Source organism: Heterodontus francisci, chromosome 6 (genome assembly GCF_036365525.1).
Source record: "Heterodontus francisci isolate sHetFra1 chromosome 6, sHetFra1.hap1, whole genome shotgun sequence".
Taxonomy (NCBI): Eukaryota; Metazoa; Chordata; class Chondrichthyes; order Heterodontiformes; family Heterodontidae; genus Heterodontus; species Heterodontus francisci.
Window position 1 is genome coordinate 115,380,135 of NC_090376.1, and position 25,785 is coordinate 115,405,919.

The 25,785-nt window shown below is 43.5% G+C and overlaps 1 protein-coding gene across 8 annotated transcripts in view; it reads left to right on the forward strand.

Moving 5' to 3' along the window:
• Positions 1-25,785, forward strand: part of LOC137371482 (nectin-1-like) — a 250,457-nt gene that overhangs the window by 61,523 nt on the left and 163,149 nt on the right. For all 8 annotated transcript variants that reach the window (XR_010975229.1, XR_010975231.1, XR_010975230.1 and 5 more), the window contains one exon: positions 13,993-14,331. Coding sequence is in view for 5 of the 8 variants with exons in the window: in XM_068034145.1 (XP_067890246.1) it covers positions 13,993-14,331 (339 nt within the window). In the remaining 3 variants the exon portion in view is untranslated. The remainder of the gene's footprint in view (positions 1-13,992; positions 14,332-25,785) is intronic.

Sequence of the window (25,785 nt, forward strand, 5' to 3'; positions counted from 1 at the left end):
AGGAACAAATTACTGAGTTCGATGATCAGCCATGATCTTAATGAATGGCGGAGCAGGCTCAAAGGGCCAAATGGCCTCCTTCTGTTCCTATTTTCTATGTTTCTATGTCAGGAGTGTGATGGAATGCTCTCTGCTTGCCTGGATTAGTGCAGCTGCAACGACACTCAAGAAGCTCAACACCATCCAGGACAAAGCGGCCCCCTTGATTGGCACCCCATCCACCACCTTCAACATTCACTCCCTCCACCACTGATGCACAGTGGCAGCAGTGTGTACCATGTACAAGATGCACTGCAGCAACTCACCAAGGCTCCTTCAACAGTACCTTGCAAACCCGTGATATCTACCACCTAGAATGACAAGGGTAGCAGATGCCTGGAACACCACCTTCTGCAAGTTCCCCTCCCAGCCACACACCATCCTGACTTAGAATTGTATCGCCGTTTCTTCACTGTCGCTGGGTCAAAATCCTTGAATTCCCTTCCTAACAGCTCTGCTGGTATACCTACAGCACATGGACTGCAGTGGTTCAAGAAGAAGGCTCACCACCACCTTCTCCAGGGCAGTTAGGATGGGCAATAAATGCTGGCCTAGCCAGTGACGCCCACATCCCATGAAAGAATATAAAAAAAGTCAGTTTTGTCTTTCCTCTGTTGTTCAGGTGGATTGTGTAGCACCTCATGCAGACCCTCTAACACTTCTATGATCAACAGCTTCAACACAGGAGGCTCAATGTGAGAACTCTCTGTCTCAGACTCATCATTTGGTTCATCACATGCACCAGCATCGCCACCTACATTCTCTACCACCTGTGCTACACCTACTGGCTGACTAAGCTTATGGTCATGGTTCCGCTTCAGTATATCCTTTGACTCTTTTGTCTGTCTGGAGTATTAACTACATAGTTCACATCACTGAGTTTCTTTTTGGTACAGTGGGATCCACTAAACCTAGCTTTCATGTGTTGACCAGGCAAAGCCAACAAGACTCGCACCTTCTCCCTGGGTTAAAAGCTATGTGCCTCAGCTGTTCTATCTGCTTGTGATTTCATAACCTTCCAATTCTAATATATCACTTTTTCCCTTTTTGTTTCAAATTCTAATTCAAGTTTTTGCATTTCTCTTTTTCTTTTCATCTATTTTTGTCTTTTTTCCTTTCCAATTTCATCTTCTGTATTTTGAATTGTCCCATTTACCTGTCTTTTGCTACTACAATTTTGGCTAGTTCTACTTGTGCATTGTTTTCAAGATACCATCCAATTTGTCAATGATCTCTGCCTTCCTACCTCCTGATTTTAAGCTGACCCCTATGCTCCTTGCTGTAGCCTTCAAATTATCTTTCGTTGAATGTTCCAAGGCACTAAGAGACTAATCCTCTCTCTCGACAAAGGCCTGAGCATCAAAGGTACACATATTGATTTCCCACTGAATACAGCACAAGTAAATGCGAAATTTTATTTGTTTAAATTCTGGAAAATTCCAATGAACCCATTTCACAGCCTAATTTGGAGCGATCCCAGACGAACACCCAATTTTGTTATGATTTCTGTAGAGATCAACAAACTAAAAGAACTGAATTTATTGAACGACCCCAATAAAAAAAATGGACAAGATTTCACTATTATTGATTTTCCTTTAACAATCAAAACAAAATCAACATTTTTCAGAGCTAGGGAGGAAGTTAAAGAGTAGGACCTCTAAAGTCGTAATTTCTGGATTACTCCCAGTGTCACGTGCTTGCGAGAGTGGAAATAGGAAGATTGGGAGGATCAATGCATGCTTGAAACATGGTTGTGGAGAGAGTGCTTCAGGTTCTTGGGGCATTGGAATCAGTTCTGGGGCAAAAGGCACCTATTCAAAAGAGACAGGTTGCAGCTCAACAGGACTGGGACCAATGTCCTCTTGGGGAGGTTCATGAATGTGGTTGGGGAAGGTTTAACCAAAATTGGCAAGGGGATGTACACAAGCATATAGAAGTAGAAAAGAGGAATAAAGTCCATAATGTGAGAGTGTTGGACAGTGCTAGAGAAGGGAGTAGCTCCATATTAGATAGGAGCGAACTGAGAAGGAAAACGAGGAATGCAAAGACAGGATTACGATGCATGTGTGTAAATGCACAAAGTGTGGTGAATAAGGTTGGTGAGCTACAAACACAAATAGTATGGGAATATGATGTCGTGGCAATAACAGAAATGTATTTTAAAAATGGTGAGGACTGGGTGATCAATATACAATGATATAAAGCGTTCAGAAAAGATAGGGAAGGAGAAAAGGGATGTGGGGTGATTGTACTAATTAGGGAAGACTGTAGTGTTGGAAAGAGGGGCTGTCCTTTAGGGGCAAGGATAGAATCCATTTGGTTAGAGTTGAGAAGCAAGAAGTGTATAATCACGCTACTGTTTTTTACTCTTACATGCAATGTGGGCATCGCTGGCTAGACCAGCATTTATTGCTCATCTCTAATTACCCTTGGGAAGGAGGTGGTGAACTGCCTTCTTGAACTGCTGCATTCCATGTGGTGTAGGTGCACCATCAGTGCTTTTAGGAAGGGAGTTCCAGGATTTTGACCCAGCAACAGTGAAGGAATGGTGATATTCCAAGTCAGGATGGCGTGTGGCTTGCAGGGGAACTTGCAGGTGGTGCTGTTCCCATGCATCTGCTGCCCTTGTCCTTCTCGGTGGTCGAGATCACAGGTTTGGAAGGTGCTGCTGAAGGAGCCTTGATGGTTTGCTGCAGTGCATGTTGTATGTGGTACACACTGCTGCAACTGTGCGCCGGTGATGGAGGGAGTGAATGTTGACGGCGGTGGATGGGGTGCCAATCAAGTGGGCCGCTTTGTCCTGGTTGGTGTCAAGTTTCTTGAGTCATGTTGGAGCTGCACCCATCCAGATAAGTGGAGAGTATTCCATCACACTCCTGACTTGTGCCTTGTAGATGGTGGACAAGCTTTGGGGAATCAGTCTTCAGTACTATTGCCAGAAAGTTGTCAGGGCCCATAGCCTTTGCAGTATCTAGTGCCTTCAGCCATTTCTTGATGTCACATGCAGTGAATTGACTTGGCTGAAGACTGGCATCTGTGATGCTGGGGACATCAGGAGGAGGTTGAGCTGGATCATCGACACTTCTGGCTGAAGATAGTTGCAAATGGTTCAGCCTGATGTTTTGCACTGATGTGCTGGGCTTCCCCATCATTGAGGATGGGGTTATTTGTGGAGCCTCCTCCTCTGATTAGTTGTTGAATTGTCCACCGCCATTAATGACTGGATGTAGCAGGACTGCAGAGCTTAGATCTGGTCCGGTGGTTGTGGAATTGCTTAGCTCTATCGCATGCTACTTCCACTGTTTGGCATGCATATAGTCCTGTGTTGCAGCTTCACCAGTTTGACACCTCATTTTTAGGTTTCATAAGATCATAAGAACTAGGAGCAGGAGTAGGCCGTCCGGCCCCTCGAGCCTGCTCTGCCATTCAATAAGGTCATGGCTGATCTTTTCGTGGACTCAGATCCACTGACCCGCGCTCCCACCGTATCCCTTAATTCCTTTATTGTTCAAAAAGATATCTACCTTAGCTTTAAAGATGTTTACTGAAGAAGCGTCAACTACTTCACTGGGCAAGGAATTCCATAGATTAACAACCCTCTGGGTGAAGAAGTTCCTTCTTAATTCAGTCCTAAATCTGCTCCCTCTAATCTTGAGGCTATGCCCTCTTGTCCTAACTTCACCTGCCAGTGGAAACATCCTCTCGACTTGAATCTTAACTATTCCCTTCATAATTTTATATGTTTCTATAAGATCCCCCCTCATTCTTCTGAACTCCAATGAATATAATCCCAATCTACTCAGTCTCTCCTCATAAGCCAACCCCCTCAACTCCGGAATCAACCTAGTGAACCTCCTCTGCACCCTCTCCAGTGCCAGTATATCCTTTCTCAAGTAAGGAGACCAAAACTGCACACAGTACTCCAGGTGCGGCCTCACCAGTACCTTATACAGCTGCAACATAACCTCTGCTTTTAAACTCAATCCCTTTAGCCATGAAGGACAAAATTCCATTTGCCTTCCTAATTACTTGCTGTACCTGCAGACCAACCTTCTGCGATTCATGCACAAGGACACCCAGGTCCCTCTGCATAGCAGCATGCTGCAACTTTTTACCATTCAAGTAATAATCCTTTTTACTGTTACTCCTACCGAAATGAATGACTTTACATTTATTAACATTGTATTCCATCTGCCAGACCTTTGCCCACTCACTCAATGTATCTATGTTCCTCTGCAAAGTTTCACAGTCATCTGCACACTTTGCTCTGCCACTCATCTTAGTGTCATCTGCAAACTTTGACACCCTACACGTGGTCCCCAACTCCAAATCTATATAAATTGTAAATAATTGCGGTCCCAACACCGATCCCTGAGGCACACCACTAGTGACTGATTGCCAACCAGAATAGCACTCATTTATCCCCACTCTCTGCTTCCTGTTAGTCAACCAATCCTCTATCCATGCTAATACTTTACCCCTGACGCCATGCATCCTTATCTTATGCAGCAGCCTCTTGTGCCACGTGTTTACTTCCCTAATATTCTTATCCCTAAGCCAATTTGCACGTGGCTCGGGTAGTAATCCGGAGATTATGACCCTCAAGGACCTGTTCCTTAATTCCGTTCCTAGTGCTTTATAATCCCCAAACAGGTCCTCCATCCTAGCCTTGCCTATGTTGTTAGTCCCAACATGGACCACAACAACTGGATCCTCCCCCTCCCGCTCCAATATCCTTTCAAGCCGGTCAGAGATGTCCTGCATCCTGGCACCGGGCAGGCAACACACCATGCGGGACTCCCGATCCGGCTTGCAAAGGATACTATCTATCCCCCTAATTATAGAATCCCCTATAACTACCACTTGTCTTTTTGCTCCCCCCTCTTGAATGGCCTTCTGCACCATGGTGCCATGGTCATTTGGCTCATCCTCCTTGCAGCCCTTTTCCTCATCCACACAGGGAGCAAGTATCTCGTACCTGTTGGATAAGGTCAAAGGCTGAGGCTCCTCCACTCCTGAACTCAGGATCCCCCTACCTGCCTCACTTGCAATCACACCCTGTTGTCCCTGATCACTAACTGAATTTGAATTACTTAATCTACCAGGTGTGACTGCCTCCTGAAACAAAATGTCCAGGTAACTCTCCCCCTCCCGGATGTGCCGCAGTGTTTGAAGCTCAGGTTTGCCTGGCATGCCCTCCTGCACTCTTCAATGAACCAGTTGGGCAGAGAAATGGCAGATGGAGTTCAATGAGGGCAAATGCGAGGTGATGCATTTTGGAAGATCCAATTCAAGAGTGAACTATACAGTAAATGGAAAAGTCCTGGGGAAAATTGATGTCCAGAGAGATTTGGGTGTTCAGGTCCATTGTTCCCTGAAGGTGGCAACGCAGGTCAATAGAGTGGTCAAGAAGGCATACGGCATGCTTTCCTTCATCGGACGGGGTATTGAGTACAAGAGTTGGCAGGTCATGTTACAGTTGTATAAGACTTTGGTTCGGCCACATTTGGAATACTGCGTGCAGTTCTGGTCGCCACATTACCAAAAGGATGTGGATGCTTTGGAGAGGGTGCAGAGGAGGTTCACCAGGATGTTGCCTGGTATGGAGGGCGCTAGCTATGAAGAGAGGTTGAGTAGATTAGGATTATTTTCATTAGAAAGACGGAGGTTGAGGGGGGACCTGATTGAGGTGTACAAAATCATGAGAGGTATAGACAGAGTGGATAGCAAGAAGCTTTTTCCCAGAGTGGGGGATTCAATTACAAGGGGACACGAGTTCAAAGTGAAAGGGGAAAAGTTTAGGGGGGATATGCGTGGAAATTTCTTTACGCAGAGGGTGGTGGGTGCATGGAACGCATTGCCAGCGGAGGTGGTAGACGCGGGCACGATAGCGTCTTTTAAGATGTATCTAGACAGATACATGAATGGGCAGGAAGTAAAGAGATACAGACCCTTAGAAAATAGGCGACAGGTTTAGATAGAGGATTTGGATCGGCATAGGCTTGGAGGGCCGAAGGGCCTGTTCCTGTGCTGTAATTTTCTTTGTTCTTTGTTCTTTGGTTGATGCCCCAGCTTGATAGAAATGGTAGAGTGGGGGATATGCCGGGCCATGAGGTTACACATTATGGTTGAATACAAATCTGCTGCTGCTGATGCGCACAGCACTTCATAGGTGCCCAGTTTTGAGTTGCTAGATCTGTTCGAAATCTATCCCATTTAGCATGGTGATCGTGCCACACGACACAATGGAGGGTATCTTGAATGTAAAAACGGGACTTCATCTCAACAAAGTCTGTGCGGTGGTCACTCCTACCAATACTGTCATGGACAGATGCATCTGCGATAGGTAAATGGTGAGGACAAGGTCAAGTAGGTTTTTCCCTCTTGTTGGTTCCCTCACCACCTGCTGCAGACACGGTGTAGCAGCTATGTCCTTTAAGACTCAGCCAGCTTAGTCAGTAGTGGTGCTACTGAGGCACTTGTGGTGATGGACATTGAAATTCACCACCCAGAGTACATTCTGTGCCCTTGCTACCCTCAATGCATCAGAGGGTGATATATGTTTAGAGGCACAGGGTAAGGCTAGAATAGTTAATGTGTACATTGTATTGGTGTTTACTAAGGAAGAGGAATCTGCCAAAATATGAGTAGAAACGGAGCGAATAGAGGCAAGCTTGAGAGGGAGGAGGTACTGGAAATGCTGGTTATGCCTAGGGTAGATAAGTCACCTGGTCCAGGTGGCTTGCATCCCAAGTTGCTAAAGGAAGTGGGGATGGAAATAGCAGAAGGGCTTGTCATGATCTTCTAATCGTCCTTGGTTATGGGGGAGGTTCCAGAGGATTGGAGAGTGGCAGATGTGACACCATTATTCAAGAAATGGTGTAAGGACAGTCCGAGCAACTGCAGACCAGTTATTGTAACATCAGTGGTGGGTAAGGGTTTAGAAACAATAATCAAGGAAAAAATCAACAGGGATTTGGAGAACTGAGTTAATTAAGGAAAGCCAGCACAGATTTGTAAAAGGCAGATCATGTTTGACTAATCTAATTTAATTTTTTGATTAAGTAACAGAGAAGGTTGATGAAAGGAATGCAGTGGATGGTGTCTATATGGATTTTAAGAAAGTGTTTGACAAAGTACCAGATAAAAGTCTGGTTAACAAAACTGAGGCTCATGGAATAGGAGGGTCAGTATCCAATTGGATAAAAAAAAAATTGGCGTAAGGACAGAAAACCGTGAGTCATGGTAAATGGTTATTTTTCAGACTGAGGATGGTAGACAGTGGTGTTCCCCAATGGTCAGTGCTAGGATCACGGCTTTTTTTGCAAAATATAAATGACTTGGTTCTTGGAATACAGAATAGAATTTCAAAATTTGCTGATGATACCAAACTTGAAGGAGTGGCAAACAGTGATACAAACTGCCTGCAACAGCTTGCAGAATAATTTAATACAGAGAAGTGTGAGGTGATGCATTTTGGCAGAAGGGGTAGGGTGAGGCAATATCAACTTAATGGCACAGTGCTAAATGTTAAATTCCAGAAAGCTTGTTGTGGAAGCCTTTCTTTACTCAGTTTCTCATTTATTGTACAAATTAAAACAGATTACAAACAAGTAGCTCCTTACTCAAAACCTTTACCAGTCTCAGTAAGTCTCTCTTTATCAGTGCTCAAGTAAGACTCCAATTAACACCTTCCACCTGCATGTACAAGAAAAAAAACTGTGACATCACAGGAAAGCTGTAAGCTGATTGGTTGGTGAGTAACTGCTGTTGGAGAGTACCTGTAAGTAGCTGAAAAATCAGAAAAAAGTAGTTCTTTTTTACCCCTCAAAAAGCTACCTTATAAGTGGTAAGGTTTTAGTTAGTGTAATTTATTACTAAATACTAATTAGAAAGTTACTTGGACAGAGTGTAAGCTGTGAGTTTGGTGTATAAGGGAACTCAGTGAAAAGGGAAAGGAGGTGCTCCTTTCTCTCTTTTTCTACCTTTTCAGCCTCCGGTATTTGGTTCCTACTTCGATACAGGAGAAGAAGCTGATTGGTGAGTATCTGGTAAGTTATTCTACTTATTATAGTAACAATAATTAGTTTGTAAAGATAAGGTATGCATGGTACCCTAGTCGAGTGGAATGTGCCTCCTGTGGTATGTGGAAACTCATGGATGCACCATGTGTCCTTGACAAAGACATCTACAGGAACTGTCACCAGCTGCAGAAGCTTGAGCTCTGGGTTCCAGAACTCGAGCGGTGGCTGGAGACACTGTGGTGCATCTGTAAGACAGAGAACTACGTGGATAGCGTGTTTAGAGAGATGTTCACACTGCAGGTTGAGTGTGCAGGCAGAGAGGGAATGGGTGACCGCCAGGCAGTCTAAGAGACCCAGGCAGGCAGTGCAGGAGTCTTCTGAATTGATCTCGCTTGCTAACCAGTTTTCTATTTTGGATACTGGTGAGGGCGATGATTCCTCAGAGGAGTGCAACAAGAGCCAAGACTTTGGCACCGCGGGTGGCTCAGCTGTAAAGGAGGGCAGGAAGAAGAGTGGAAGGGCAATAGTGACAGGGGATTCATTAGTTAAAGGAACAGACAGGCGTTTCTGCGGCCGCAGATGTGACACCAGTATGGTATGCTGCCTCCCTGGTGCCAGGATCAAGGATGTCACAGAGCGGCTGCAGGACATTCTTCTTGGGGAAGGTGAACAGCCAGAGGTCATGGTCCACATTGGTACCAATGACATAGGTAAGAAGAGGGATGAGGTCCTGAAAGCAGAGTTTAGGTAGTTAGGAAATAAATTAAAAAACAGGACTTCAAAAGCAATAATCTCAGCACCATGTGCCAGTGAGCATAGGAATAGTAGGATGAAGTGATCGAACACGTGGCTGGAGAATTGGTGCAGGAGGGAGGGCATCAGATTTCTGAGGCATTGGGACCTGTTCTGGGGTTGGTGCGCCCTGTACAAGATGGACTGATTGCACCTTAGCAGGGCCGGGACTAACATCCTCACAGGGAGATTTGCTAGTGCTTTTGGGGAGGGTTTAAACTAAGTTGTCAGGCAGTTGGGAACCTAACGGGGAGCTCAGATTGGAGCAATGCAAAACTGGTAACAGGAAGTAGAAAAGTAGTAAGCGAAATTGGAAGGCAGAAGAGATGAAGGAAAACATCAAATAGGATCGGAATGAGGAATAATGTTGAGACAAAGTTAAGGGCACTGTATCTGAATACATACAGCATTTCCAACAGGGATTTAAAGACACAAATAGAGGTAAATAGGTATGATTTAATTGCCATTACAGAGACGTGGTTACAGGGTGACCAGGACTGGGAACAGAATATTCGGATATATTCATCATTTAGGAAGGATAGGAGGAGGGAAAAGGAGGTGGGGTAGTGCTGTTAATAAGGGACGAGATCAAGACATTAGTGAGAGAGGATCTTAGATTGAAGGAGCTAGATGTAGAATCAGTTTGGGTGGAGCTAAGAAACAGCAAGAGGCAGCAAACATTGCTGGGAGTTGTTTATAGGCCACCAAACTAGTAATGTTGGGGACGGTGTAAATCAGGAAATTAGAGCTGCATGTAGCATGGGCAATACAATAATAATAGGCAATTTCAATTGACATATAGATTGGGTAAACCTAATTAGCACTAATGCTGTGGAGGTTGAATTCCTGGAGTGTGTACAAATTGGGTTTCTGGAGCAGTGTATGTTAAAGAACCAATTACAGATCAGGCTATTTTAGATTTAATATTATGTATTGAGAACCTTGCTGTAAAGGAGACTTTAGGAAATAGTAACCACAATATGTAGAATTTTACATTAAATTTTAAAGAGATATGGTTCATTCTGAAACTAGGGTCTTAAATCTGAATAAAGGTAACTATGAAGGTATGAGGGGAAAGTTGGCTATGGTAGATTGGGAAAATACATTTAAAGATTTAACGGTAGACAGGCAATGGCTAGTATTTAAAGAAGTATGACATGATTTACAACAAATGTACATTCCTCGAAGCCACAAAAACCCAACAGGAGAGGTGAATCAACCGTGGCTAACAAAAGAAGCTAAAGATTGCATTACGTCTAAGGAAGTAGCTTATAAGGTCACCAGAAAAAGTGGTAAGCCCAAGGATTGGGAGGAATTTAGAATCCAACAAAGGAGAACCAACAAACTGATAAAGGAAGAGATTATGAATGCAAGCTAGCTAGAAACATAAAGACAGACTGTAAAAGCCTCTTTAGGTATGTGAAAAGGAAATGATTAGTATGGACAAATGTAGCTCCATTGCAGGCGGAGACAGGAGAGTTTGTGGGAGAGAATGAAGAAATGGCAAAGAGAATAAACAATTACTTTGTATCTATCTTCATGGAAAAAGACACAGAAAATCTCCCAGAAATACTAGAGAACCAAGGGACTTGTAAAAATGAGGAAATGAAAGAAATTAGTATCAATAAAGAGGTAGTACTCGAAAAATTATTTGGATTGAAAGTTGATAAATCCCCTGGATCCGATGAACTACATCCCAGAGTATTGAAGGAGGTGGCTATAGAGATAGTGGAATCATTGAATCTTTCAAAATTCTGTAGATTCTGGAAGGGTTCCTGCAGACTGGAAAGTAGCAAATGTAAGAAGGGAGTGAGAGAGAAAATTAAGATTTGCAGACCTGTTAGTTTGACGTCAGTAGCAACGAAAATGTTAGAATTCTATTATAAAGAGTGAGATAACTGGACACTTAGAAAATAATGATATGATTGGGCAGAGTCAACATGGATTTATGTTTGACAAACCTATTGGACTTTTCTGAGGATGTTAATTGTAGCATAGACAAAGGAGAACCAGTGGATGTGGCGTATTTGGATTTTCAGAGGCTTTTGATAAGGTGCACACAGGAGGTTAGTAAACAAAACTGGAGCACATGGGATTGGGGGTAATTTACTATTATGGATTGAGAATTGCTTAACAGACAGAAAGCAGAGTACAGGAATAAATGGGTCATTCTCAGTATGGCAGGCTGTTACTAGTGGGCTACCGCAAGGATCAGTGCTAAGGCCACAGCTGTTCACAGTCTACATAAATGATTTGGATATGGGAACCAAATGTAATATTTCCAAATTTGCTGATGACAGAAAGCTAGGAGGGAATGTAAGTTGTGAGGAGGATGCAATGAGGCTTCAAGGGGATTTGGACAGGTTGAGTGAATGGGCAAGAACATGGCAGATGGAATATAATGTGAATAAATGTGAAATGATCCACTTTGGCAGAAAAAAAATGAAAGGCAGAGTATTTCTTAAATGGTGAGAGATTGGGAAGTGTTGGTGTCCAAAGGGACTTGGATGTCCTTGTTCATGAGTCACTAAAAACTTGTTTGCAGGTGCAGCAAGCAGTTAGGAAGGCAAATGGTATGTTGGCCTTCATTACAAGGGGATTTGAGTACAGGAGTAAAGATGTCTTGCTGCAATTGTAGTATGTAGAATGTAAGAATTGTAAGAATGTAGAATTGTAGATTGTACATTTGTTGTAAACCGTGTTATACTTCCTTGGTGAGACCGGACCTGGAGTATTGTGTACAGTTTTGGTCTCCATCTCCAAACAAGGATATACTTGCCACGGAGGGAGTGCAACGGAGGTTCAGCAGACTAATCCCTGGGATGGCAGGATTGTCTTATGAGGAGAGACTGCAGAAACTAGGCCCTTAATCTCTAGAGCTTCGGAGAATGAGAGGTGATTTCATTGAAACTTACAAAATTCTGACAGGGTAGATGTGAATAGGATGTTTCTTGTGGCTGGTGAGCCTGGAGCCAGGGGACACAGTCTCAGGATAAGGGGCAGACTGTTTGAGACTGAGATGGGGAGGAATTTCTTTACTCAGAGGAAAGTGAATCTGTGGAATTCTCTACCCAAGAGGACTGTGGCAGCTCATTCATTGAGCATGTTCAAGACAGAAATCAATAGATTTCAGACTACTAATGACATCAAAGGATATTGGAGATAGATGATCAGCCATGATCTGTTTGAATGGCGGTGCAGTGTCGATGGGCTGAGTGGCCTACTCCTGCTCCCATTTCCTATGATCCTATTGATATACAATTGACACTAAAGAGTGTGCAGGAACAGAAGGACCTGAAGGTGCATGTGTATCAATATTTGAAGGTGGCAGGACATATTGAGGGAGTAGTTTGCAAAGCATATGGGATCTTGGGCTTCATAAATAGAGGAATAGCGTACAAAAGCAGGAAAGTTATGCTGAACCTCTGTAAAGGTCTGGTTAGGCCCCAAATAAAATATTGTGTCCAGTTCTGGCGCAGAGGAGATTTACCTGAATGGTTCCAAGGATGGGGAATTTTAGTTATAAAGTTAGTCTGGAAAAACTGGGGTTGTTCTCCTTGGAGCAAATGAGATTGAGGGGAGATTTGATCAAGGTGTACAAGATTATGGCAGGCTTAGACAAGGTAGGCAAGGAAAAACTGTTCCCATTAACTGATTGTACAAGGACTAGGGGATACATATTGACGGTTTTGTGCAAAAGATGCAGGTGGAATGTGAGGAAGAACCTTTTTGCGCAGCGAGTGATAATGACCTGGAACTCACTGCCCACGAGGGTGGTGGAAGCGGAGACAAGCAATGATTTCAAAAGGAAGTTGAATGGGCACTTGAAGGAACTAAACTTGCAGGGCTGTGGGGATTGAGCCGGGGAATGGGACTGACTGTATTTCTCCACGGAGAGCCAGCATGGACTGGATGGGCAAAATGGCTTCCTTTGTGATAAAGTCCCGATTGTCATCTGACAGTTGTTCCCCTTTAACCTGAGCTCCCCAGGCACTGTCTTCACCCAAAACAGTGCACTTTTCTAGAATTTCCTTAGCTCTGCTCACAACAGTCTTGATGGCGTGGATCCACCAGTATTACTTTAAGTAACAGAAACAGCTGCAGCCAGCTCATGAATTCAGCCTTCACTTTCTTCAGCTTGCCTGCGCTCCACCTCTGTGATATGACTCTGTCTTTTTAATCTGGTTCCAATGAGTTTCCGCTTCCCCAGAAACATGAAGTTTTAGTTTCCCTTTCAGTTAGGTTCTGTCTCCAAAAAAAACAAGCTTTGAAACTAGGGTTAGTGCACCTATTAGAACATTCAGAAGGCCATCTGTTCAAACAACAGCTCGCACACACTCCCCCACTGGTACCGCAAAATCTAGTCACTATTTTTAGACTACAACGCTCACCTGATCCTTTCCGTGGCTGCTGCTTCTTTTCCTTACTATTTAGCAGTGTTACTGGCCTGAAGCTTCAGAGTGTGACCATAACAATGAGGAAAGGAAAGACTGGAGTGGGGCTAAGAGCTTTGGGAATCAGCTGGGTAGTTTTATTAGTAATTCAGGGAAGGCAGCCATCCTATGCTTCTCTACCCTATATGTTCCAGCAGGTGGGAGTGGACGTTTAGTTGGCAGGAACCAGCTGACACCAAGATAAAGCTCATTAGCAAGAATAATGAATTGCAGGAAGGGGGTTTCAGGAGAGTCCTGTGGGAGTGAAGGGTGATGCGTAAACATTCCACTTGGGGCCCAGAGGAGCACTGCTGCTCCTGGCCCCATGAGGAATGTAAAAAAAAAATAGCTTCTTCTAGTCCTGCATCCTTCGCTGTCGTCACCTGGCTGGAAAGTCGTAATGGCATCCTCACTCAGGTTAGAAGTAAAATTGCAGTCGGGGCCTGATGACATCATTGGACCCTCATCTGCATATTTGGAAAAGGACCTCAATGACTTCACTCAGGTGCCTTTGTCACCTGCTCAGAAGAGTAGGCTACAATCCAATTTGGTGCTAACTAGGTCGGAAATCGGTGACTATGTCACCTGGGATATTTTAAGTGCCCACCATCCTGGGGTCCACCAAGTGAGTTGTTTAAAATTCCTCTCCCGTTATTGATTTGCTACTATTCATTGAAGTAATGTTGTTCTTTTGTATTTTTTAGGTCCAATAAAAGTGAACGGTGGTAAGATTGTGAGATCTTTAGGTGACAATGCACTGCTGCCATGTACCATTGACACTGAACAAGTTATCGCACAAGTCATGTGGCAGCAAAAGCGTGATGAACAACGACGAAACTTTTTCACAGCTGTTTTCACAAATGGAAAGGAAATTAAATATGATGATATTTTTGATGGCAGAATGACCTATTTTGGGAAAGAAGGCAAAAATGCATCAATATATTTAAAAAACATTACATTACGTGATGAGGGGACATACACCTGCATTTTCACCTTATTCCCTGATGGGCCTGTTGAAGAAGAAATACAGCTAATCGTAAGAGGTACAGAAAGTTTCCATGCTAATGTCAGACTTCAGCATCACCGTTACTCACTCTCACCTTGATATAATTCTGAAGGCGTGCAGGAGCAGAGGGACCTAGGGATATATGTGCACAAATAATTGAAAGTTACAGGGCAGGTTGAGAAAATGTTTAAAAAGGCATAAGGGATTCTGGGCTTTATAAATAGGGGAATAGAGTAAAAAAGCAAGGAAGTTATGATAAACCTGTATGAAACACTGATTTGGCCTCAACTGGAGTATCACGTCCAGTTCTGGGCACCACACTTCAGGTAGGATTTTAAGGCATTAGAGAGGGTGCAGAAAAGATTCACAAGAATGGTTTCTGGGATGAGAAACTTCAGTTAGGTGGACAGGTTGGAGAAGCTGGGGCTGTTCTCCTTGGAGAAGAGATTAATAGGAAATTTGATAGAGTTGTTCAAAATTTTGAGGAGTCTGGACAGAGTAGATAAGGAGAAACTGTTCCTATTAGCGGAAGGATCGAGGACCAAAGGACACAGATTTTAGGTGATTGGCAAATGAAGTAACAGTGACATGAGGGAAAACTTTTTTATGCAGCAAATGGTTAGGATTTGGAATGCATTGCCTGAGAATGTGGTGGAGGCAGATTCAATCGAGGCCTTCAAAAGGGAATTGGATAATTATAGGACGAGAAAAAAATTGCAGGGTTACGGGGACAAGGCGGGGTAATGGGACTAGGTGAGTTGCTCTTGCAGAGAGCTGGCATGGACACAGTGGGTTGAGTGGCCTCATTTTGTGCTGTTACCATTCTGTGATTCTGTTCCAAGATGGTAGGTTTGATTGGCAGCTTAACTGGACAGGCAATAGCCAGGACAGCAGATTGCCCACTCGCACTGGTATAAAAATCGAACAGTTTCTATAACAGATGAGCATTCTAGATAACTGCCCAAGTGGTATTGATAAAAGTTTACCACATAGAACTGGAGGAGGGTCAGAGGTCAAGCCTTTCTCTTTCTGTTCAGCTCATAGAGCAATCAGAAACACAGACCATTGAGAGCTCCTAAGTGAGATATAGGAAGTGAAGGCTGCCTCCTTAAGCTAAGTGCTAACCAGTTTCATAAAAGTTATGGTCAGAAACTGTATTTAGTTTGCTAATCAGGGATAGTGTAGAATGCTTCATTATTTTCTACGTTTGAGCTGTGTTACAAAATAGATTAACGTTCACACTAAATTCATCTCTAAACTTGAGGGCAACAAATAACTTTGCAGAAAAAAAGCCTTACGCTGGAATAATTTGAAGAAATAACAACAACTTGTACTTATATAGAGCATTTCATGACTTGAGACCATCTCAAAACAGTTTACAGCTAATGAGATACTTCTGTAATGTAGTGATTCTGTAGGGAAGTGTGGCAGCTAATTTGCATGCAGCAAGATCCCACAAACAACAATGATTTAATGACCAGGTAACTGATATTTTTAGTCATGATGGTTGAGGAATAAATATTAGCTGTGGCCATTTTTTGCTTTAGACTACAGAATCAGAATGGAATTGTCTGAACAAACAGAGCATACCCAATTTATTCACCCATGTTGTGTGATGATCTTGATCTTAGTGTTTTCTCCCACAGGACTTCCACTTGCTATGTTGTGTGCAGTGTCTAACTGCTAACCTATGACTATTACTAATTATTTTTCTCAGTGAAATGTGTAAGTGTAGTGGCTGCCTGTTGGGTTTCAGTCGGTGCTGCTTGGGATTCCAGTAGCTGCTAAGGATAAGGCTGGTTTGTGCTGGTTACTGAGATAGCTCTGCAAATCATCAGCTTCATCTTCTCCTATAATTGTCTGCTTCCGTCTGCTTTCTGGAACATCTGTTGTCACTTGCAAAGGAGGCATGAATTGGTCTGGTGTAAGAAACAGCAGCCTTATCCTTAGCAATTTAAGCCATGCCGCTGCTGCTTAGGCAATAACTTAGCACATTGGCAGACGGTGTTTGGAAGGACATGACAAAGCAGCCAATTCCTGACATTCAACCCACATTGGACTTTTGATCACCAGACATTGATGGGGGGGGAGGGGAAGTCGCATTCCAGGTTGACTGCTAAGATGGCTGAATACACAAATGGATGTGGTGAAACCGGCTAGTCACATGACTAACCTGCTGGGCAACCTGAGTTTTTTGAATTTGTATGAACAGTTTGGACAGAAACCTATTTACTCCTGGACTGAGAAGATCTCTCCCGTCTGCTCCCATCACTTTCTCACAAGCCTTTGAATCTACTGAAGACACATGAACCCCAAGAGAGAAAAGTCTCCTACAGTAAACAAGGTTTAAGACGAATACTGGGCCACAATGAAAAGCAAGATTTACCTACAATCAAGGACTCGACAGTGAGCTCGAAGAACTGTAACAACAACTCTTCAGATATTTCCTCAAACCTTTCCACTTTATTTTTCTTCCCTTTTCTGTCTCTATTTACATGTGTGTATCATGTATGCATGCTAGCATGGGGCGTGTCATGTATCCATAGGCGCGTAAGAAAACCTGTTGGTGTTGATTTCTTTGCCTTATAATTGGAAAGCGGTAAACAAGGATTCACCAAAGGGGGAGGTATAAAAACAGTGTGTTTAAAAATAAAACCCTGTTATAGTAAGACCAGGTGAAGGCTGAAAGGGAACCCTCGACCTCTTTCTCACCTGGTCGTAACAACCAGTATATATTTTTCTACATTTTATAACTATAAGAACAATAGATATAACTTGTTCTCTCTTGAAGCACATGTGTGCAGACAGATCACCACTACACTAGCTTACTCCTTCAAGACTAGGATGGATTAAGATGGCTTAGGCATTAAAGTATAGGCTGTATGTGATTACTAGTTTCAAAATGCATACTCTATGTTACGATTGACCCCCAGACCAATTTCAAGAATACACGACAAGTTTTCATGTTTCAAGACTTTTATTAGAATAACTGAACTAAGAGAAGACCCCAGTTAACTGAATAGTACTTTGTAAGTAGCTGATACCCCAAATTGCAAAGAAAGATATTTTCTTTACTTATTAAAATACTTGAAAACCTCACGCTACTGTCTTGCTTGGAAGGAATGAATTGGAGGAGTTATGAAAATAAGAAGTCAACTGTTAAATTAAACCACAGGAACATGGACACTTGCACCACAGTCAAAGTGGAGTAGTGGTCACATGACCCCCTCCTGTACTGGAAATCAACAAACCTGTCTGCAAAGATGAAACTCATTAACTGCCCAGAATAATGCTGGGGAGAACCCATTGAAATTGAAAGGTGCACTATTGCATATTGATGACTCCTATCTACATGAACAAACTAACAAAGGGTTCTGGAGACAAGCTGACTCATAGCCCAGAACAAGATGACTAGGTATGGAGTAGCTCTGTTATAACAGAATGGTCCCCATTCAGATATCAACAGATGGCCATGGTTTCCATATCCTGGTCCATTGTGCGGTCCCACCTGGGGAGAAGGCCCTGTGTCACCTAATAGGAAATTAAAAGTGATGAAGTTTTACCTTAAAAGGTAGCACTCTGGAGAGACAGGGGAGATTGAGAAAAATCAATGGAAGTCAGTCTAGCCTAAGGCTGTGAGATCGGATAAGCACAAGGAAGAAGCCCTGCTGCTAATTCTACATTTCAGCTTGCTGCAGCAGAGAACTTATCCAGTCAAGTTTTTGCCACCAGAAATTGTCAACACCTCAGCGAGTTTACGACTACAAACATCCAGGCCTGCACCTTTGAAAAGACTTCTCTTCCTCAAAAGTTACAACCAGTTTTCTGTGAACTCCGAACTCTTACCTTGCTTTGAACTTAAATTGTATCCTCTCTTTTCTCGTTCTATCTGTTCTTGTATATGCAAATGTGTGTGAATGCCTGAGTAGGTGAAGGTTGCACAATTTGGATTTTGTTTGCTGTTTAATTAAGTTTAATTTTTTTTTAAACCTACAAGAAAATGTTTGTCTGTTTATTTGACCCTAAAACACTCAGGCACTAACGCCATTTTTAATGAAACATGATTGCAATCGGTTGAGAAATGAGGAGTGCAAGTTACCCATACCACTTACCACCTGTCCGTAACACCACAGTTAAATGTTACCAGTCTTTAAGAACGTGAAATCTTCTGCATTTAAAAGTCCCAAATTCCTTCCTGTTGCAATGGGTTGCATCTCCCAGACCTTTTCAAAATTAATGTCCTCTTCGCTCACTTCTTCGAGCACTTCCGACCTGGACATCCATGAATAAGGTGTTTCCTGGTGATCCTGCTGGTCTTCTACTTCTCCACAAGCTTCTGCTTTCTCAACAGGTTCATGTCCTCACAGCCTTTTACTGTTCTGGGCATCTGAGAGTAAGTGTTCCCTCTCTCCCTCTCAAGCTGACACTGCTGGTTGTCTTTTTTCCTTTCTTACAGGCTGTCTTGAGGCCGCAACCACTGGTTTCTTTTCTTACAGCCTGTCTGCCTTAAGAAAGTCTGTTAAATTTATCTGGACTCAGCAGTCAATAGCTTATTATACTGCTCCAAAGATGCAGAGTCCAGAGGTCTGATTTCACAGAGCACTTGGGCATCCATTGTTCTCAGGTGTTCACAGTTGCCTGGTACATTTACATCTTCCGAATAACTGACTCCTTGTTTTATGACGGTTTAGGAGGGTGAAACTCATTGTTCTTCAGGTGTTAGCCCTGCAGTCTCTGTTTTCCAAAAGAAAGTCTTTGATCTCATCCTGGTAACCAAAACTTCTGACTTGCCCTTTCACAGAGTGGAGGTGAGGTCCCCTGACCTTCTGGATCCCATTTTGAACTTTTAAAAATCACAATTTAAAAAAAAAACATAATTATGTTACAAGTCCAGTATTCATAACACACTGTTTCTCTAAGAGGGAAAGCCATTTAAAGCTTTGAGTATTGATGCAGCATATGTAAGGCCAGTTATCTCCTACTAGATTCGTTACTTCAGCCTGTTCTGTGATGAGAGTTCTTCAGTGTCAAAGAGGATAGCCCTCCTTTCCTTGTCTTCCTGAAGATTTGGAGAAAATGGCCATGCATGTGCAATTAATGGAATTTTCATATCATATCCTTTAGTCCCAATTTGAGATGATTGAGATTGGAAATTGGGAATTAATTTTCTCCACTCAATATTTACAATGGTCTGCCAGGCAGAAACACAGGATTGATGTGTGCCATTCAGCACCTCGGGTCTGTCCTGCCATTCACTTAGACCATAGCTGTTCTGTATCTTAACTCCATATATCTGCCTTTGATCCATATCCCTTCCTACCCCAGCCGAACAAAAACCTATCAATCTCAATTTTAAATTTTCAATTGACCTAGCCTCAATAGCTTTTTGGGGGAGGGAACTGTAGATTTCCACTGCCCTTTGTGTGAAGAAATGTTTATTGACATCATGCCTGAATAACCTAGCTCTTATTTTAAAGTTATCATCAATATTCCTTCTAAGCTGCGTGACTGTGCAGTACCACAAACATTAAATTGGCCCGTGTGTATGGCCATGGACTAGTTCATAGAGTCATAGAGTTATAGTGAGGCATCACCCTCACGGTTTCTCTGCCCTCTTAACTTTCCTTGTCTCTGCACGTTCCTGTAAATGCTGCTAGCCACTCTGGTGGGGTGCTTCAAGTGTCTGCATTTACATAGGAGGACGTGGGGTCTAACTTTTCAAATATTTCAGGATTGGCTGACCGGACAGTATTTCTCCCGGACTTCCTTTAACCTGCCCTCTTGGTCTCTTTTTCCCCATTACTTTCTAACCTTGTTGTCAGCCTTGTGCCTGCCTGTCCCCTTTTGTTCTCAGCAGAGGTCCCTTACAGTTCACCAGCCCTCTGCTGGTGGGTCCTCCAAATGCCAATACAGGACTTAGGGGTGCAGATTTCACAAAAGGTTGGGGTTTCCCCTCAACCTGGCACATGTGACAACTTCTACAGTACTCCACCACATCTTTGTGACGTTTTGGCCAATCAAGCTGCTGTTGTATGCGGGCTTTGGTTTTTTGTATACTCACATGTACAGCGACTGTAATCTTATGGGCCATTCTTACTATTTCTCTCCGGTACCTCTGCAGCACCACTAACTGGTGAACCACTGCCCACTCCTTGCTCTCAGGTCTGTGAGGAGAACTCCATTTCCTCATCAGTACCTCATTCTTTAAATAGTAGCAATCAGGGACTCCCTCTGCTTCAATTTCAGACTGGGCAGCCTGTGCTCAGTACTGGGTCAGCTCGCTGAACATCAGCTAGGGAAAATCCATTTAACTCATTCCTTGGGTCTTCTAACTTTCCAAAGAAAGTCTCGGACAGACAGACCTGGTCATCTGCCTGCAGTGCCAGTTCAGTCTCCTCTGGGGGAGCTGGTTTGATCATCGCCTCACTTATTACACATTCAGGGAGACTGCAGAGGACCGTCTCTTGCCACTGCCCTGTCTCTCTGACCTCCTGCGGTCTCTCTTTCACTACTAGGGAGGCTACCACCTTCACCCCGTCAGATCATTACCTAGGAGCAGGTCAACCCCGTCCACAGGCAAACTAGGGAAAATTCCTACGGTCACCGATCCAGAAACTAGGTCGCACTCCAGGTGTACCCTGTGTAAAGGTACATCATACGCAGCCCTCCAATACCATTCACCACCATTCTGGAGTTTACTGCAATCTCTGGGGGAAAGGTCAGGCCTTTTCCCAATAAAAGGGATGTAGTGGTCCTTGTGTCCCTGAGGATTATGATGGGCTTGCTCGCCCCACTCGAGGGGTATGGAGCTACTCTCCCTTCAGACTCAAAACCCTGATAACCCTCAGGAATCCTATAAAATTTTCCTGCACTTGCAGCTGGAAGCTTCCTGGGTCTCACTCTTACTGCAGTTAAAGCACAGCTTTTTCTGCTGTGCTTTACATCAGGGTCCCTTCTTCACTGAGCAGGTGTGCCCTGATTAACCTGACAGGTTTTCCCTTTAGTTTTCAGCAGTCAGCTCTTTAAGCCCTGCTTTATTACAATGGAAGCACACAGGTCTCTGGGTCTCACTCCTGCTTACAGCACCTTCCTTTTTGGCCAAAGGAGGGCCCCTGTGTCTTCTGCTGTTCTTTCCCTCCCAGGACCGATTGGACTTCTATCGCCTTCCCACCCTTTGTCCTTTTCGGATTTGTGGGGGTGATTAGGAAAGGTTCTCCCCTGGGAAATTGACTTATAAATTAGAGCAAACTCATCAGCCAGGACTGCTGCCTGCCAGGCTCAATGAGCCTTCTGCTCTTCTCCAAATGCCTTTATGGACAGTGGGAGAGAGTTTTTAAATTTCTTCAGCAAAATTACTCTCTGAGATTCTCATAGCTGAGCTGTACTTTAAGAGCCCTCAGCCACTGGTCAAAAGCCAGCTGCTTATTTCTTTCAAACTCCAGGTAAGTTTGATCAGCTTGCTTCTTGAGGGTTCTTACCTTTTGGCAATAGGCTTCCAGTACTAACTCATATGCCCCGTGGATAGCATTTTTTGTCAGTTCATAATCTAATGAACTCTCATCTGGCAACATGGAATGAACCTCAAGGCCTTTTCCTACTAATTTGTTCTGTAACAACAGAGTTTAAGACTCACCTGGCCATTTTAACTGCCTTGCCAGTTTTTCAAAAGACACAAAAAACGCTTCCACGTCTCCATCATTGAATTTTGGGATCAGTTGGGAGAGTTTTAACAATTCTGTACCCAGCCCTAAATTACGCTCCTCCATATTGGCTATGCTTTCATTGGGGTTACTCGGTCGCTCCCTAACTAACTCAAGTGGCTTCAGTTCTCTCTCTTGGCATTCTTTCTCGAAGTTTCTTTCTCTTTCTGTCTCCTCTCTTGCTTTCTCTCTCTCCTCTCTCTTCACATTCCTTCTGGAAGGCTCTTTCTCTCTCTTCTGTCTCTCTTTCTCTTTCTCCTGTCTCTCTCTCTCTTTCAATTTCCCTGTCTTCTAATTCATGTTTCCTTTGTTCCAATTGTATCTTTGCTAGCAACACCCTGTCGGGATCTACTTCTAACCCTGTTTCTGCGTCTTCAGATTCAAGGGAAAAATGGTTGGCCAGTAGTCTTAGGAGTTCAGACCTCCTAGCCTTGCCATGTACAGTGATCCCACAATGCTCAGCCATTTTCCTCAACTCCTCCATTGACAGTGCTTTTAACTTATCTCAAGTTACTTCACCCTGGCTTGGGGAGCTACTAGCTTCTGTTGCAGACATGTTAGTATTCTAGCACACACAACCACAAGAAAACCTGTATTGAAATCTTTTCTCTTTTTGTTTGGGATCAATTTGACTTCCCACTTCCAATTTCTCTTGTTTGTCTGTGGGTCAAATCCAGGACGCTAGCCCCCAAATTTCTGTTACGACCAGGTGAGGAAGGGGTCTAGGGGTTTCCTCTCAGCCTTTGCCTGGTTTAACCGTAACAGGGTTTAATTTTAAAACACTGTTTTTAGCTCCCCCTTAGTGAATCCTTGTTCACTGCTCCAATTGTAAGGCAAAGAAATCAGACAGGTTTCCTTAGTTTTAAACAAGAAAGGTAGAAGTTTATTAATCTTAAACTCTAATCCGGTTAACGACTACGAATATGCGATGCGACCACTCGCTCATGGATACCGCAATAAACACACACTCAGATAAAGACAGAAAAAGTAGAAGGAATATAGGGGAAAAGTTTGAGGCTATATCTGGTAGTTACAGTCCTTTAAGTTCATTGTGGAGTCTTTGGTTGCCAGTAAATGTTGCAATTCATTGGGGTCCAGTTCATGCTTCACCTTGTTCCAGTGTAGGGGTCTTTTCTCTCTTGAGGTTTGTGTGTCTTCTGTGGGTCCGGTGACTTGGGAGAAAGTGAGAGAGAGGTTTCCTTGTTCCAGCTTCAGTTGCACACTGCCTTCTGTGTCTTTCTGTGTGACCCAATTCAAAAAACCCAATGTTGCCCGGCAGGTTAGTCATGTGACTAGCTCCTTATTTGGAACAGTCTCTCTTGTGAGGTTTGTGGATTGGATTACCTTAGCAGTCTCTGGAATGAGCTTTCTTACACCTTCACTGTCTGGTGATCAAAATCCAATTGGGTTAATTGAAGCAGGGAATAGGCTTTTGTCTCCACAAGCAGCATCTATTAGTATGCAAGTGTCCTTTCAGCCCAGTGTCTGGTGATCTTCAAACAAGTCATTTCTTCATTCCAGCAACAGTTTAAAATCAGTGTTCATATGACAAAATTAATATGCCTCATTTTTGACAGGTGGGGGTCTGCATGACACTATGCAACCTTTCCTCATAATTTAATCCTTTTAGCCTCGATACCATTCAGGTGAAACTGTGTTGCAACCCCTCCAAGGCCAATATATCATTCCTGAGATGTGGTGCCCAGAACAGAATGCAGTACTCTAACTTAACCAGAATTTTGTATAACTGCAATGTAACTTTCACCACTTTGTACTCCAGCTTCTTTGAGATAAAGGCCAATATTTCATTAGCCTTGATGATTTTTTTTTATACCTGTCTACTGCTTTTTAGTGATTTTCATGCTTGAATAAGTAAACCTCTCTAATCCACCACAGTTCCCAAGCTTCTGACCATTTAGAATACATATATTGAACTAACTTAGATCCGAAGTGAATGCCCTCACATTTCCCATGTTAAACTCCATTGAGTTCAGGCCTCCAAAGAGTCAGGGACAGATAGAGGAGCAGATATGTGGGCAAATCTCAGAGAGGTGCAAAAATAATAGGGTAATAATAGTAGGGGATTTCAACTACCCCAGTATAAACTCGGTTAGTCTTAGTGCAAAAGGCTTAAAGGGGGCGGAATTCTTAAAGTGCATAGAGGAGACCTTTTTGAGCCAGCACGTAGAAAGGGGCGGTACTGGACATAATCTTAGGGAATGAAGCCGGATAAGTGGTAGATGTATCAATGGGGGAGCATTTCGGGGATGGTGACCATAACTCTGTAAGATTTAAGGCAGTTATGGAAAAGGACAAAGATGGACCGGAAATACAGGTACTGAATTGGGGGAAGGCAGATTTCAATATGATAAAGCAAGATCTGACCAAAGTGGACCGGGAGCAGCTACTTGTAGGAAAGTCTACGTCACCAGTGGCAGTCATTCAAAAGGAAATAGTGAGAGTTCAGGGCCAACATGTTCCCGTAAAGGTGAAGGGTAGGACCAACAAGTCCAGGGAACCCTGGATGTCAAGGGATATAGAGGATTGGATCAGGAAAAAAAAAAGGAGGCTTATGGCAGATTCAGAGGGCTGAAAACAGCGGAGGCCCTTGAGGAGTATAGAAAGTGTAGGGGGGTACTTAAAAAAGTAATTAGAAGCGCAAAGAGGGGGCAGGAAAAAACACTGGTGGGCAAGATAAAGGAAAATCCTAATACGGGTTTTAAGTATATTAAGGGCAAGAGGATAACTAGGGAAAGAGTAGGGCCCATTAGGGGCCAAAGTGGCAATCCGTGTGCGAAGCCAGAGGGCATAGGTGAGGTTTTCAATGATTACTTTTCATCTGTGTTCACAATGGAGAAGGACGATGTAGGTGTAGAGATCAGGGAGGGGGATTGTGATATACTTGAACAAACTAGCATTGGAAGGGAACAGGTATTAGCGGTTTTAGCGGGCTTAAAAGTGGATAAATCCCCAGGCTCAAGTGAGATGTATCCCAGGCTGTTACGTGAGGCAAGGGAGGAGATTGCAGGGGCTCTGGCACAAATTTTCAAATCCTCTCTGGTCACAGGAGAGGTACCAGAGGAGTGGAAGACAACGAATGTGGTACCATTATTCAAGAAGGGTAGCAGGGATAAACCAGGTAATTACAGGCCGGTGAGTTTAACATCAGTGGCAGGGAAACTATTGGAAACAATTCTGAGCGACAGGATGAATCTCCACTTGGAGAGGTAGGGATTAATCAAGGATAGTCAGCATGGCTTTGTCAGGGGGAGATCATGTCTAACAAACTTGATTGAAGTTTTCGAGGAGGTGACTAGGTGTGTAGATGAGGGTAAAGCAGTTGATGTAGTATACATGGACTTCAGAAAAACTTTTGATAAGATCCAGCATGGGAGACTGGTTAGGAAGGTAAGAGCCCATGGGATCCAGGGCAATTTGGCAAATTGGATCCAAAATTGTCTTAGTGGCAAGAAGCAGAGGGTGATGGTCGAGGCTTGTTTTTGCGATTGGAAGCCTGTGACCAGTGGTGTACTGCAGGAATCGGTGCTAGGACCCTTGCTGTTTGTAGTGTACATTAATGATTGAGACGTGAATATAGGAGGTATGATCAGTAAGTTCGCAGATGACACGAAAATTGATGGTGTCGTACATAGTCATAGAGAGATACAACACTGAAACAGGCCCTTTGGCCCACGCAGTCTGTGCCGACCATCAACCACTCATTTATACTAATCCTACATTAATCCCATATTACCTACACATCCCCACCTTTGCTCAATTTTCTTACCACC